Genomic DNA, 16,711 nt, shown 5'->3' with positions numbered 1-16,711 from the left:
TTTTTTAAATGAATTTAGTACTAAATAAAAATAAAATAGCAGCAAATGAAGTTCTATCCACAGAATCGATATTATTGGTAGCTGCTAGCTTCTAATTCTGCCCCACCACATGCTTCTACTCTGGCCTAGAGGGATGACCGAATTGTAATGACGAATAGATAGTTCTCTCTCCAGGAGGGTAGATTAAAAGAAATATACATATATATATTAAGTTGGATTTTTTAAAATTTAATTCTGACTTTTATTTTATGTAAATTATAATGAGATTTTCTTTTTAAAAATAAATCTGTTTAAAATGAATTCTAAATTTAATAAAAATATGTCACGGTCTGACATTATTATAATCTCTTAAAATATTAATAAATATGTTGAATCTATGTCACCATCAAAAATGTTGAGTTAAAGGATGCTTTTCTAAATAAATTAAAAATCAGAGGAAAAATCTAATTTCTGAGCTCAAGCTTTCAGAATATGGCACAACAGGTCATGTACTGTAGTAAGGGCTTGATACTGTGGGGGACATTGAGACCTGGCCGCTGACTCCAGGAGACCCCCATCTTGTATCGCATCAGGATCATCCATTGAGCCCACCTCGGTCTCTTACTCCTATTTTATAGCTTGTCCCTGACAGGCTCAGTTCTCAAAATTATGACTATTTATGAGTCAACTCACCACAGAAGCTTACTCTCCAGTTAATGGAAGAGCACTAACCTGCCCAGTAACTACAAGCTCTTGCTTTGGATGGTTCTAGGCACTTCAAGTAAATGGCCTTGCTCCGTCTCCTTGCATGTGTACACAGAATGAGATACAAACTGAGATCCATTAATTTCTCATCTGCCCTCTCTGTCTCAAATAAAATACTGCAGTGCAAAATGCATGTGGGTTACACGAGTAGAAATCTTCCATAGTTGTTAGTTTGTTTTTTCCCCGCAGGGTGAAGAATTGGGGAGGGGTGGATCCAGTTTATGTTACAAGGGATAAGAAACAAAAAGTATGCAAACAAAAAAAAAGGAGCAGTATTGGTGTTCAAGCAAGACCCTGTGGGAAGAAGGAACAGTATTCTTCAGAGTGCAGCCTCTTGTGTTGATTTCAACACCTGGGAACCAGAGGAAAAAACTGTCTTGGCTGCAGGTCATAAAAAGACCCTACTCAGGAAGATTTTCAAGAAACTCCTCTACCATTGGGTAAAACAGGAACATGTGCCAAATAGGTGCAAGTCCTAAATGACAGAATGAAACACCATAATGAAAAATACTCCTCAGAAATAAATGACCTGAAGATGATGATGTGGACATGCTTGAACAATCTGAATCAACTGGTTAGTAAACTTATTTTTGCATCATTCTTATGGATTGCCTACCAGGTCCTAGTATGCTAATAAATGATAATCTATGACAAGTTATTGTAATAAAATTGCGTTTTGGGTGGATTACTTACTTATGAATTTCAAAATGTTTGTATGCAAATATAATTGGCACGTACATTTTTTGTAGGAATATTTATCAACTATATTATTACTGTTACTGCTGGACTTCTGAAATTATTTTTTAATGCTCAATATAATCAAACATCTTAGGTTGGGGTTGGCAACCTTTCAGAAGTGGTGTGCCGAGTCTTCATTTATTCACTCTAATTTAAGGTTTTGCGTGCCAGTAATACATTTTAACGTTTTTAGAAGGTCTCTTTCTATAAGTCTATAAGATATAACTAAACTATTGTTGTATGTAAAGTAAATAAAGTTTTTTAAATGTTTAAGAAGCTTCATTTAAAATTAAATTAAAATGCAGAGCCCCCCGGACCAGTGGCCAGGACCCGGGCGGTGTGAGTGCCACTGAAAATCAGCTCACATGCCACCTTTGGCACACATGCCATAGATTGCTTACCCCTGTCATAGGTGAAGATTTCCTGTTTAAAAATAAAGTTCTATTAGACATTTATGAATTTTAACTTTTAAACCCCTTTTTTTTCCAACCAGTTTGGTATGCTGCTAGAGATAAGAGTTTAAATAGATTTAGATAATCTGTATATTTATTAATTATCTTCCCTATAAAACTTGGTTTAGAATAAATTTTATCATTTAAAATGTGTTACAAACATTTGCACTCGGAGGAATCTTGCATTTACAATCACTTTTTTTAAGCAGTGCACTGAGTAATATTCAGTGAGCGACTTCCTTTATCATTTTGTTTCAGGGTCCTTCTTAGACATAAGGGATTATGAACGTTCACCATCTGCAATGTGTACCACCAGCAGCACTGCAACTAAACACACATGAGCAGTAAGTTACCAAAAAGTAAGTATCCAAAAAGTACTGTCTTCATCATCCAGTAAAACCATGGATGAGTTGTAATCAGGACCAGCAAATTCCAGCAAGACTCCATAGATGAAAAGATTGCTCGGTTCATTTATGCAACAAGTTCCCCCCTTTCATCTTGTTCAGCACAAAACATTTCATTGACATGGTTCAATTATTATGACCAGGCTACACTCCACCCAGTAGAGCAGACACTGCTGGAAGTTTGCTGGATACAGTGTATGAGAAAGAAATTGAACAGCGCGCAAAAAACACTGATGGGAAATGCATTCATCTGGGTCTTGATGGGAGAAGAAATGTACACAATGATCCTGTTGTATTTGTCTGATGACAGAAGATGTTCTATTTTACAGAAGTTCTATCTTACAGAAACAATTGATACATCAGGAAATGACTATACAGCAGAATACTAAAAAGAAGTAGCAGTAAAAACTATAAAACTGTGAACAAAAATTGAAGTATCAAAGTGTAGCTTTATCACAGACAATGCTGTGAATGTAGCAAAGATGAGAAGAAATCTAGAAGGTAATTGAGGGAACCTGAAACTTACAACATATGGCTGCAGAGCTCATCTGATGCATATTTTAGCCAAAGACTTAAGTAAAACTCCAGGAATAAAGGACAATATTGTTGAAATTTAAAACTACTTCAGTAACAACCACTTTATTTCAGCTTCACTGGAGAGCAATAGGATCCAAACTATTTCTCCCCCAAGATGTACAATGGAATTCAGTGGCTGAATGTTTTGAGCTATTTATTAAGAATTGGCCTATTCTGATGACAATTTATGAAGAAAATCGTGACAAAATAGATGGAACTATCACAGACAAAGCAGTCAACATTGCGCTAAAGAGAAATATAGAAGATATGCTGAATACACTGAAACCTATTTCCATAGCCTTGAACAAACTGCAGAAAGATTGCTGCTGTATTGCTGATACTGTTGAAATTTGGAAAGAACACTGAAGAAAGAAATACTCAACAACAATGTTAAGGCAGGAAAGAAGCAGGTAGGTCAAGCATTTACTCCACCTCATTTTCTTGCCAATATTCTCAATCCAAAGTACCAGAGTAGATGCCAAACTGCTGAAGAAGATGCATCTGCTATGACATGAGCATCTAATAGTCACCCTTCAAGTCATACCAACCATAATAAATTTCAGGGCTGGAGGTGAACCATTCAAGCAATATATGTTTGCTGATTATGTTTTAAAGAAAGTCACACTACTGAACTGGTAGAAGTCAGGAGCTAAGCACCTGGAACCATATCATGCTGAAGTGCTAAACTGGCTTCTGACAGCTGTATCCTCTTTTGCAGGCATAGAAAGACTATTTTCTTCGTGTGGACTAATTCATTCAAAGTTGAGAAATCGATTGGGAATTGAAAATGCCTATGCATAAAAACAAAGAGGGAGGGACTGAGATTTACTAATTTTAAAAGTCTGAAACACAACCCAAGTAACTTAGGTTGTCTCATTTTCAACAGACTTAGGCAAGTAGGAACTTAAGCTCCAGTCACTTTCACTTAGACAAATTTGAAAATTTTCCCAGGCTCGCCTGAAATATCAGTAATCAACTTTATTCACTGACTACAGCTAATACCTCTGTTTCTTTTTAAAATAATTTAGTTGTAAATGTGAAATATGTTCTGGTTACAGAAGTTTGTGCCCACGACATTTAAGGTTGTTTTAATAAAAATAAATGTTATATGATGTTTTGTGCATTTAATTAAATTCCAGTTACCATCCTAATCCAGCTTGACACAAATGATAAGCAAAAAATTATTTTGTTGTTATAAATAAGCAATATATTATTCATTATTTTCTAACATATAAAATGTACAATTAATAAGAATCTGAAAATATAAAGCTATATATTTTTGCTTAAATATATGTATATAGTTACAGTATACTCTCTTAGGTAGAAAAAAGATGTACCAAATCTAGCACAAAGGCTTTATTTAGTTGTAAGTGAACATGTTTTAATGGTTATATCGACCAATGAGAATGCAACTTTGTTTAGAAAGTAACTAAAGTACAAATGGAAAAGTTGACTAACATCGACTATTTAAATCAAGTATCAAAGGGGTAGCCGTGTTAGTCTGCATCTGTAAAAGCAGCAGAGTCCTGTGGCACCTTATAGACTATCAGACGTATTGGAGCATGAGCTTTCGTGGGTGAATACTCACTTCACTGGATGCATGTCGACGAAGTGGGTATTCACCCACGAAAGCTCATGCTCCAATATGTCTGTTAGTCTTTAAGCTGCCATAGGACTCTTTGCTATTTAAATTAAGGATTTCCACTTGGTGATTTAAATCATGATTTAAATTGCCTTCATTTGAAAATCAATCCACCCTGATTTCCAGACCCATTCAATCCAATGTGGACAACTGTTCTGTAGCCAACAGAAACAACAACTTCTTTCATGCTCCACCGGTGCGGCTGTACCACCCCCAGCTCAGCCCTCAGCCCTTCCACGCAGCTGCATCTCCTGAGCCCTCCTGCCTGGGGTCTGTACAGCAGATGTCTACAGCGCAGCGGGAGGAGGACAGTCAGACCCCCTCCCCCAGGTTATGGATGTAGATCATCGTGAGGGTACGGGGAGGGCCCAGGCTGGGGAGGAATCACATTGGGAATCAGATGGGGAGGTCACATGCCTCCCCCTTATGTCCCTCCCATGAGTGAAATGTACAAGCAAGAAACGATTTCTAAGTGCACCACTGTTTATTCCACTATGGAATTAGTAGTTTTAGTATTCATCATGCTACTTTTTCAGGATGGCCAAGTCTAACTCACTTGAATTAACTGACTCAGTACATGTTACCTATTTTGCAGTATATATACACATATATACAAAAAAGCACCTTGGAGGGTCATATTTCTTCCCCCACCCCCAATTACATAACATGGGAGATGCAGATGGGCAAAAAGTCAAACAGTAAGAGTTTGACTGAAAAAAAGTGTTTGAGTCAAACAATAAGTCCTCTCCAAAAATAACAAAACTTGAAATTCCTGATATTTCTAAGGAAAAATACAAGCAGAAGAAAACTTTTTTTTCTTTTGGAGGAAAAGATAGCCAGACTACCTTTAAAAAGTAAAAAAAAATCCCATCCAAGAAAAAAAAAATCTATTTTCAGTTCATATTTAATAGTATTCCAAATCCTGGAATTGAGGGGGATCATTTATAGTACCACATTTTAAAACTTACCACAATGTTGTATATGTGCTGGGTGGTCATATTTTTCAAAACACTATGTAGGAGATACATATTGTACTATTAATACTACAAACTTGATACTGTTTCAAAAAAATTGTTTTGAAAATTATAAACAACTGTTTTAGAACATACTATTCTCTAAAGAATACCAGCTTGTTAAATAAAATGAATTAATTGGAAAATACAGTTATATTTGCAATTAAAAACACATGTTGCAACTCTGAAGTTCAGCTGGTAATGCAAATAGGCTTTACAAATCTCCATTAAGAATCCGAGAAAAAGAATGACCAATTCACTCTTCCGAGCTCTGGTCTTTCAGTGTTATTATTTAAAAGACCAACTTCTGGTCCTTCTACATAAAGTTTGAATAAAACTAAAAAAGTCTGATCTAGTTAAGCTAAATACTCTGCAGCAACATAGCTGTTAATGTATTTACACTAATTAAAATTTTATTTTATTATTCTCTAAAAAACAAGATTTAAAAAAAATACATGAATTTAAAATTGCTGACTTTAATTAGAGGATACTCATGGTCATTGTGATGAATAACCTGTTCATTTACTCTCAGGGGAGACAGAAATAGGACAGACCTAGGATCTCAGTCAAAGGAAAGATACCAGAGGGTTGCCCCATAAATTACAATGAAGATGCTGGCTATGGTCAGAGCAAACACAAGGAAAGCTTAAAATATTATGAGGAAGACGACAATGGGCAATAACTTGATCTGTAGACTTGCAAACATTACCTAAAAAGTATAGGTTTTAATCTTTTAAATGGTTAGTATTAATATCTGAATCTTTAATGGTCAGATTATTGCACTTCCACAAAATAATTAAAATAACACTATCTCCAAGTACACTGTCAGAGTCAATCCAATGCACTTTCTAAAACCTTACTTCGGCTTTAACAATCAGATACTCCAAATATCCCGAATACTTTAAACAGAGCTAACAATAACAAATCAATGGCTTTCCAAGTTAAAAGCTTTACATAACCTAACAGATTCTGATCTTAAGCCTCATAATAAAATAAGTTACTCATAAAAAGAAAGTTATGTTGGTCAGGAGAAAGCATTTTTTAAAAAGTCTTTTGTCTCATCACTATCTGTTTGCTTAGTATGCAGCATGAGATACATATACACTATAAAGGAAAAAGCCACAAAAAAAATTAAGAAAATTGTTGACAAGGGTTGAAGACAGGTTTTACATTTGCTTGGTTTCTCTTATTGACCTAACCAAGGGAAATGAAAAATCATCTGTTTTTAAAATACTAGCTGAAAGAATAAAAGGAGACTTCCCTGACCTATTTTTTTTTCCGGGGAGGGGTTAAAAACGTAAGTTTTATCTATGGCCCTCATTACCATAGTATCTAAGTGCTTCACAAACTTAAATGCATTTATCCTCACATCTCTCTTTTGAGGCAGGAGAATACTACAATCCCCATTTTCTAATGCTGAACTGAGGCACAGAAAGGCTAAGTGACTTGTCTAAGGTCACAGAAAAAGTCTGTGGCAGAGCAGGGACTTGATCCCAAGTCTTTGGCTATTGCCCTAACACTGGACCATCGTTCCTCTCTTTAATGGCCAGTGTGAAAATGTATCACAAATGGAAAGTTTGTTTGCCTTTAGAAATTTAAAGGATTAGTAGGTTGAAGAATGAAACACACTCATCCCTGGTTCTTCCAGGCAAAGACTGAGGGCATGGCTACACTTGTAAATGTAGAGCACTGTGAGTTAACCCGCCTTCGTAGAGCGCAGTAGGGAAAGCGCTGAAGTCTGTCCACACTGACAGCTGCTTGCACACTGGCATCGCCACATTTGCGGCACTTGCAGCAGCATTGGGAGCTGTGCATTATGGGCAGCTATTCCATGCAAGTGACTGCAACGTGCTTTTCAAATGTGGGGTGGGGTGGAGTGTGACAGGGAGTGTTTTGTGTGTATGTGGGGGGAGAGAGAGTGGGTTTTTGGCGGGCTGAGAGCATGTCAGCATGCTGTCTTGCAAGTTCAGACAGCAGCAGACCCCTCCCCACCACCTCTCTCTCTCACACACAGCATTCCACATGGCTTGCATGTTGGCTGTCAGAAACAGAGCTTGGAAAGGGAATTCTACATTCCTACAGGAGTTCAAAACAATGACAAGAGTGGCCACTTGACTTAAGGGGATTATGGAACGTTTCCAGAGGTTGGTCAGAGCACAGTAACCCAACACCTCGTTCACACCGACGCTCATGCGTTGTAGCCAAGGCACAGCAAATGTTATTCCTCTCGCCGAGGTGGAGTACCAGCAGCGCTGTAGCCACGGAGACAAAGCACTCTACGTGCCTTGCCAGTGTGCACGGGGAATGAGCTAGGGTGCCCGGGACTCCTTTATTGTGCTGTAACTCGCAAGTGTAGCCAAGCCCTGAGCTACATTTTCAGGACCATTTGGGGAACTTTGCAGTGTAACTGTCTATGCTGTACCTATTCAACTGATGAAAACATCAGCTTTCAAGACTATCAGTCACACCTATTATGAGCACTTAATACATATGAAAGACAAAAGCAATGGTATTCTGTATGCAATGGAAAGGTTACAGTTCTAATTCTTGGTATTGTTAAGGCAATTTACCATATTCCCTATTAAATCCAATCTTGCAGAGATCATAATATTGTTTTGTTTTTTTTAACTTCAGAGCACTACTATGGTCCAATATATTAATGTGAAAAAACACTAACCTTGATATTAGGAATGAGTAAGAGTTTAGTAAAAAGGCAAGTGAGATCTTTTTCAAATACTTAAGAAATTGCTTGAAAAGTAGAAGTAGACAAGTTCAATTAATTGCAGTCATGAGTTACCACATCTAAGATGACACAGCTTGTTCAAAGAAAGAAGTTAAAAATGGGACTGTCCACACCAAAGAAAAATAACTCTTGAGCTACTATAGTCTGTGAAAGCTACAGAAGAGGGTCTGTTATGTTGGCCCTGAAGCAATATACATTGTGACATCTGAGTCATATTCATTCAGTATCTAGATTTTGTGATCCCATTCCGTACTGGTCTCTAGTGAGAAGGAACAGTATTTATATCATTCTGTAACAATCCCTAGATCTGAGCTACTGTAGAAGTAGCATTGTTAGCATCAAACAATCTCATCCAGCTCTCCTCAGCCAAGAAAAAACACCACAATGCAGACTAAAGGGTGGATGGGGAAAGGAACTCCTTTATTTGAAGACTGGGGTGGGAGGGAAAGGACAGGGTCAGGGAAGTAACATATGCCTTCTAAATTAAACCCTGCATATTAATAACCAAAATGAATTTTATATAATCAACGTCAATTTAGAAAAGAAAAAAAATTACACCAGTTCCACAATAGGTCTTCAGATTTATAGTACACCTGTTTTAGAAGAGTATATTGCAGAATCATAAGAACAATCTATTTTCCTATGAAATGTCTATCAAAGACTGATCATGTAAATTACATGGGGTTGTCAGTGTGTTGGGAAGGAGCAAAGAGGGAAAGTGTGAAATCACTGCATTTTTAATGGTCGTTTCTTTTGTGATTAGCAATGAGATGTATGTTTTAAAATGTGAAATATGTTTGGCGAAGATATGTTAATATTTTATGATTAAATGGACACTTTCAACTTGAAAATCATTTTTCTAACAATGACGACTGCTTTTATTGTGATTTTTAGCGTTTACCTTATTTTTGCCCCCCTTTCTGTCCAAATCAAACAGGGATATATGAGATAGGGTCAAGGAAGGGGAGAGGGATAGCTCAGTGGTTTGAGCATTGGCCTGCTAAACCCAGGGCTGTAAGTTTAATCCTTGAGGGGACCACTTAGGGATCTAGAGCAAAAATCAGTACTTGGTCCTGCTAGTGAAGGCAGGGGGCTGGACTCAATGACCTTTCAGGGTCCCTTCCAGTTCTAGGAGATAGGTAATTTACTAGAGAACCAGGGATTTGGATCTCTTCTGCTGGGGTTACCCCTCATTTTACTTACAAGGCTGATGTTCTTTAATCACCTTTTTAGGACACTAAGTGCTTGTCAGTACAAGGAACTTAGTGCAGAGTAATTTAGGGTATAAATGCAAAGGCGCTTCTAGTGCACAGTAAGAGTATCCACACAGGGAGTTAGTGAGAAATCACTAATGCGCTTTAAATGTACATCCATGCTTACCCTGCATGTCCCTGTGTAGACAAGCTGCTAGATGCAAGAGAGTGGTGATGTTGATATCAACCTGGGCTCCTCTGCAGAGAATTTTGCCCAAAATGGCAAGTTCCAGGGAGATGCCAATGGGAATTATAGTTAGCTGGATGACAGAATAAATTGGAGGTAGAGCTGTGCAAATCACTGATTTTTCAGTTTGCTGGCAATTAAACAAACAAAACAAACTGTAGCACCCAAATCAAATTTGGCAAATTGAAGTCCATTTCAGATAAAAGTAAACATTTTGTTCTGGCCATTTTTAAAGGGCTAGATTCACAAAATCGCCAGAGGACAATGAGTTAGTGTAAGGAACGTTCTGAGAGAGGTTAAAATGGAGGCTTCATGATCCTCCGGTCTGTACTGAGGTCCTAGACCAAAGGTTATTCTCTGACCAGTGGGTAAGTCATAGGTTTAATAGTTTACTTAAGTAAAAGAATATACACCTCAGAAAACAAGTTTTAATTTCTGAATCATATCTGTTCTATATTTCCATTTCTGTCCATCTCCTGGTATTTTTAAACAATATCGTCAGCTTGATTTCATTGTTCTAATAATTTCCAGCGAATACATTTGGCAATTATTAACTTTTATTAACCCTTCTCATAAGCGTTTGCTTCTAAATACAGAGCTACTTGTTCTTCTGCTGCAACAATAAGGGCAAAGGCATCAGAGTACAGTTTCTTCCTTGCAATCCTCTTAAAGGAAGAAGTGCCCACAAATGAAGACAGAGGAAGGAAAATACTTGAGATATAGGATGAAGGAAACCCATCTTTAAGAAACTGAAGTTGAGGACAATTTATCCCATATATTCAAAACATGAGTCACAGCACACCACAAACTAGATGTCTTATTCCTTAAATATTCCAGAAAAACAAAAGATTAAAACCTATTCCTTAATGTGTAGCAATGATACATTTAAAAAACCCCATAAAATCTGTTTCCCCATTACTATTATGATACAGAAAACAGATTGTTCAACCATGGGCCACACGTGAATCAGTTTGAACTCTGAAATCTTAGCAGGTACTATCCTGCAAAGAAACTTTGTTGCAGACATGTAATAAATGTATGTTTCCTTCCAGTATGTAGCAACTCTGGGGAACTCACCTTTTAATAAACAAGGAATCTTCTGGGCACAATATTTTATGCTTTTGAATTCTAATAAGCCCTAGTTAAATGTATAAAGTACATAATTGACAAAGATTTTTTCCAGTGGAAAGATCTAATACCATTTAGTTATATATTGCTTCAAGAAAGATTTAATGGTTACTCAATATTTTCCTAATAAGCAAAAATGCATGAAGTTACAGTAGAGCGTTATTTCTGCAACTATAACCAAGTGAAGTGGGAAAAATATTTCTTACTGTCTATAATTATTTCTGTGCCTTAATATCCAAGTTTTTAAATTTACCACTTATGCTAACACTTTACTGTAACATGAGTTTAGCTGGTGCTAATTTTGAAAAACACTAAGTAGGTTTTCATTAAGCAACATATTATGTCAAATAGAGGTGAGTGAGAGGGTCTACACTATAGCTGCTGTATAAAACAAGCAGACAGAAATAGCTCGGTAATGCCAAACAGAATGATCCATATAGAACTGCAATACACTGCACAGACTTCAGCCTTAGAAAGACAAAAAGGCCAAGCAGCACTTCCTTGTTCTTTATCTCTTGGTTTAAAAAGACATTGGATCTACTGCAGGTAGAAAAGGTCATGTCTGTCAACATTTTATTATTCCCCCAAATTTCCCCAAGTGAAAAAAACCCATTTAACTGCTGAAAAATGGGGGCCAGGTGCTTTTTCCTCTGTTCCGCTCAGCTTTTCAATCAAACAATGGCCAGCTAGAGTACTGGGAGAAATAAGCAACTTGAAATCTTGTATGTGTTTTCTTTCCTTGAATTTCAGGAAAATCACTAATGCACATGCTGAGTAAGGACTTTTTTAACTGTCATCTTACCAAAAGATTAATTCAAAGATCCGAAAAAAGATCTGGGAAAAAAAAAATCTAGGGATCAAATTATTTTCACACTTATTTTACACCAGTTAGTCCAATGATTTTAACAGAGATATTTCAGATTTATAATACTGCGTTATCAGAATCAGGCCCTATATCTCTGCTTCTTAGAAGTTGCTGGAGCATGCTGACTATATCACTTATACTATTGTATACTGCCTTTACTGGTTATGGAAATGTGATTTATGTATGTACTATAGAGTGTTGAAAAGATTCAGGGACAATAGTGTTGCTTTCAGTACACCTTCACTGCTATCAATACCTTTAAATTAGAGCTACAGTAAGTAAAAAGAACACAATTCAGTTAATAAATATACTCTTGAAAATGTACAGGCTAATTTGAAAAGAGCTAAGAGTGAAAGGTTGAAAGAAAATCAGTAATTAAGAAGTTTCCGTCATCAAACCTCTACAACAGAAGTGAACATGATACAGAAACAAGTAATTATCTCTCAAACACGGTTATTTAGCAAGTTTATTTTCCAGTCAGACTGCCTTTGATATTACTTGGGGACAACTTTTTCTTTAGGTATTGAACAGGCCAGAGATTTATTATCAGATTTGCCTCCTTGTGTTTAGAAAATGACATCCCTTGAACAAGTCATGCAGCTCTATTAAACAATCTAACCTCCACCCATATTACTTAATGAAGGAAGAATTCCACCTTGTTCCCCATTAATCACCTGTGCCCTTTTCTCTAGTGGAGCTATATAACTTTTCTTCTAGACATTACTACATACTAAATCTGATCGTTAGTGGGGTGTGGAAACAGCTAGTCACTGAACAAGAACCACTGAGAAGATCTTGCCATATGATTAACACAAACTATTTAATACAGCCCAGAAAAGGAAATGTTCAAAAAAAGTATTTTACAATACGCAGTTTAAAATAAAAATAGTTTAAGCCCAACGTGTAATCTTTAAAAAACTATTATAGTCTAACAATAAACACTTCTAAACATGTATCTTTCTATTTAAAATTTTCTGTTTGCTATTTTTGTGAGACAAACAATATGTTACACTTTGCTTCTTGATTTTTAGTTGTTATTTAGCGGTAAAAAAATCTGACTACCAATTCAAGTACCAAGGTCTGTTCATAACACAGACTTAACACCCATTATCTGTTGAAATGGGAGGGGGGGGGTTTAGAGGAAGGGAACAGCAGGAAGTTACATATCGCAGTAATATCAAGGAGTGGTCACTACTTACAATTTTACTGCTAAACAATGTGCAGAAAAACCCTTAGGGCCCTGGCACTGCCAACACTCATGACTGTGCTTAATTTTACTACCTTGAGTAGTCACAAGATGTCAATGGGAGTACTCATCATAGTAAAGTTAAACACATATTTGCAGGATCGAAGCCTATCTCCTCGATCCTGCAACTCCTTGCCCCTGTATGGAATCCCACGACATGAACAGGGCTCTCCAGCACACCAACACACCAGAACTTGCAGGACTGGAGCCATACAATATAGTAGGAACAGTTTCATTGCTAGAGATGGGTAGGATGTCTATTTGTATGAAACACTACTTAAAGTTTTGAAATGATTTCAGTGATGACTGATTCTTTTGCTCTGTGACATTTAAAAGGATTCAGAATCTAAACAGTTTTGAAAACAAGATGTCATCACTTTTTACTTTAAGTTGAATGTAATGAGAAACACTGCGTCACTGGAACATATTTTTCTGCTAGGCTCAATAACACAGTAAGCACACTTGAGTGGCCAGATGGAAAAGTCAAGGCCACCTACACTAATTTAAAGCTCAAGCAGGGATGCACTTGATAAATGATATAAAGCTAATTGGCACTTTATATCCTCTCCCTTAAGTATTTATTCACTGAAGTTCAAATATCACAACATATTAAGATGTGATAAAAAGTTAGTTTTTCCTACACACTCTTGAGAATTTAAATTAGATTTCAGAACACATATATAAATCAAGAAAATAAGAGACATTAGTACTGGTTAATCATCAAACATTTCTGCATCTAGTTTCATCAGAACAAAAACATGCACTTACTTGCTTACATAAACTCTATTATTTGTATGACATAGTTAGACATTGTGTAACATATGATAACAAAAAAACACTTCAGGAGCAAGCTAGTGCTTCCTTTCACCCACAAGATGACTTTGTGTTGTGTTTTACTAGAACCATCCAGCAATTATTACAAACATCCAGTTTTTCTGTTATTTTACAGGTGACTTATTCAACTTGTTGATATTCTAGTACTGTATTAGCATATTATTTGTTTGCAGGAAATAAAGACTAGGATCATTCTTGGGCCTCCGAGTTGTGTATGTTTTTCAAAATACTGCAAGCCTGCATTTTCAGTTCACCTCTGTATACAAAGAAGTACTTTATTAAATCATTGGTTAAAAAACTCCTTTCCCCATTTACTCCTTTCTGAAAATATACTACAGCAACTCCATGAAGTTTATTCCTGATAAAATTATCTCAAAGGGGAAGAATAAGTCATTCGAGAGACAGAAACAGTAAGGCATGCTCTACACCTAAAACTTAGATTGGCCTAACTATGTTGCTCAGCAATGTGAATAATTAACACACCAGAGAGATGTAGTTAGACCAGCCTAAGCGCCAATATAGAGACCTCTAAATCAATGGAAGAATTTATCTGTCAACTACTACTGCCTCTCCAAGGGGTAGATTAACTACAGCAATGAAAAAAACCCTTCTGCCATTGTAGCAAGGGTCTACACTAATGCAGAACAGCTGCAGCACTGTAGCTGTGCTGCTGTAGTGTCTGTAGTGTAGACAAGCCCTAAGAAAATATCATTTCCTCCCTGCTGAAAATGAGTGAGGGCCATTCTACTGTACAGTGCTACATAAGCGCAGCTACACCAGTACAATTGTACCACTGGAGCACTTTCCCTTTGGCATATACTTCGGCGAGAAACATAAGCTATGTCGGCAGGAGAGCATCTTCCACCAACGTAGCACCAGTGTGGACAGCACAAAATTTGCATCCATGTAACCTGAGCAACGTAAGTTAGATTGACTTGGGCTGTAGTGTAGACCTGCCCTTAAAAAGAGGAAATTTTAAACAATAACAAATGAAGATTTTAAATATCCAGACGTATACACAAACATCTGTCTCAAAAGATGGGGAAAGTGAACTGCTGAAGGCCAGATAAATCAGCAGCAGAGCTGGGAACAGAACCAAGCTTGCCTGAATCTAGTCTGTTTCTCCATTTTAAGAGTCTACTTTTATATTTCAAAGAGGCATTTGAAAACGTCCATCACTGATATTTTAAAATCTCTTAAAACTTCTAAGGGTGGCCCATTTATTACAGTGAGGTGACGATGGGGACACTGGGCTGTGTTTTGCAAGACGCTGCGGCTTGGGCGTTAATCACTGAGGGGGCGGACCCAGAATAGGTGCTCCCTTAATGAAAGGCAACGCTGAGATTGGAACAAACATTAACTTATCGCACCGGATTAAATGTGGACAAGTTTAGTCGCGGTACAAAGTGATTTATTATAACGCTAACGAACAGCTATTGCGTCACTATGCTTACCGCCCCCCCCCGCGCCTAGAACCGGGGTCTGTCCTGCGGGCGGGCGGGCCTGCAGGCGCGCCGGGGGCTGCAGTTGGAAGGGGCATTGGGGGCGGGGCGGGGCACGCCGTCACGGGATGGGGGCGTGGCTGTCGGGTATCGGTCAGGGAGTGGTGGGGGGCGGGGGGACCGGTCGGTGAGTGGGGGGCGGGGCTCTCGTGGCCGTTGCAGCCTCACTCACAGTAATACGCCACCACCGGCTCCCGCTTGTCCAGCTCCTGCCCGGTTCGCAAATGATGCTGGAGGCTCTTGAACTGCTCGGGCAGCGCAGGAAGGGCCGCGGCCGCCATAACGCCCCAGACCGGACCCGCGGCGGCAGCACTCGCAACAACAACTAGCGCCACGCCCGACCCCCGCGGCCCACTTCCGCTTCCGGTGCCGTGACCGCCGCCGGCCCAGGCAGGCGGGGAGTGGCGCCTCGCTCCTGCAGCAGCGACCCCTGGTGGGAGGCGGGGAAAAGTGAGGTGAGGGGCCGCCCCCCGCGGTGCGAAGCGGCCTCGTGCAGAGCGCGCCTGCGTGGTGGGGGGGGCCGTGTTCGAAGCCCGGCGCTGACACGAGCGTCCCTAGATCCGGGCGCTTTAGAAATCGCCTCGGGGCGGGCTGCTCTGGGGCGGGCAGGTGGTCGGTAGTGTAGCCGCTGCAGGCCTGTTCTTATCAAAGCGGGAGACACAAGTTGTGGCCTCCCCCACTGTGTCGGTTCCCCTGTCAGACACAGGGGGTGACTCTGTGGGTGCTCTGGGGCTGGAGCACCCACAGAACGATAAGAGTGGGTGCTCAGTTACCTTTATTCAGAACAGTTTTGTTTTAGCAAACCGTACCGGCGTGCTAGCAGATTCACCGGCCTGGGACACTGCATCCCTAGTGGATCTACAAGCGATGCTTCTTTGGAAACTTTTCCTTCAAGCCTTCATGTGTCCCCTGGGTCGTCTCTTATTTGGATATGGTGGGAGAGGACATGCGCAAAGGGAAACTTGGATGCAAAGCTGCTTAAGAAATGGAACTTGTAATTCACTGTACCGTTGGCACTTTTCCTGGAGAACCTCTGCACTCTACAGCCCCCTTCAGTCATCTCCCCTGTTACACATTTGAATGGATTCTTTCCCCATTTATTTTTAAATGGTTAAAAATATATATAAAAAATACATGCTTAAATGCGTCTTGAGTTGGGACATGAGAGGATGGAGGGCTTTGAATATGATGGAGTGGATGGGGGACTGGATAAGATAGAAAGTTGTTAGTGGACTGGGACATTGTGGTATTATGCTGGAGGTTGGGTGTACCCCAGAAAATATGTATTTGATATATGGGCAATTACATGATGTCACCACCTCATTGTAACTGCTGGGCCTACTAGCTGCCTTATATACAGGGTACATGAAGGAACTGTTAAATG

At 38.8% G+C, this 16,711-nt stretch overlaps 1 protein-coding gene across 1 annotated transcript in view; it reads right to left on the bottom strand.

Moving 5' to 3' along the window:
* Window positions 1-15,699, bottom strand: part of VTA1 (vesicle trafficking 1) — a 74,313-nt gene extending 58,614 nt beyond the window's left edge. Inside the window, exon 1 of the mRNA XM_045010023.1 lies at window positions 15,500-15,699. Within this exon, the coding sequence (XP_044865958.1) occupies window positions 15,500-15,608 (109 nt within the window). The 5' untranslated portion in view covers window positions 15,609-15,699. The remainder of the gene's footprint in view (window positions 1-15,499) is intronic.
* Between the last annotated feature and the right edge of the window lie 1,012 nt (window positions 15,700-16,711).

This window comes from Mauremys mutica, chromosome 3 (assembly GCF_020497125.1).
Source record: "Mauremys mutica isolate MM-2020 ecotype Southern chromosome 3, ASM2049712v1, whole genome shotgun sequence".
Classification (NCBI taxonomy): Eukaryota; Metazoa; Chordata; order Testudines; family Geoemydidae; genus Mauremys; species Mauremys mutica.
The sequence above is the reverse complement of the archived record's forward strand: the minus strand, read 5'-3'. Positions and strand labels throughout refer to the sequence as shown.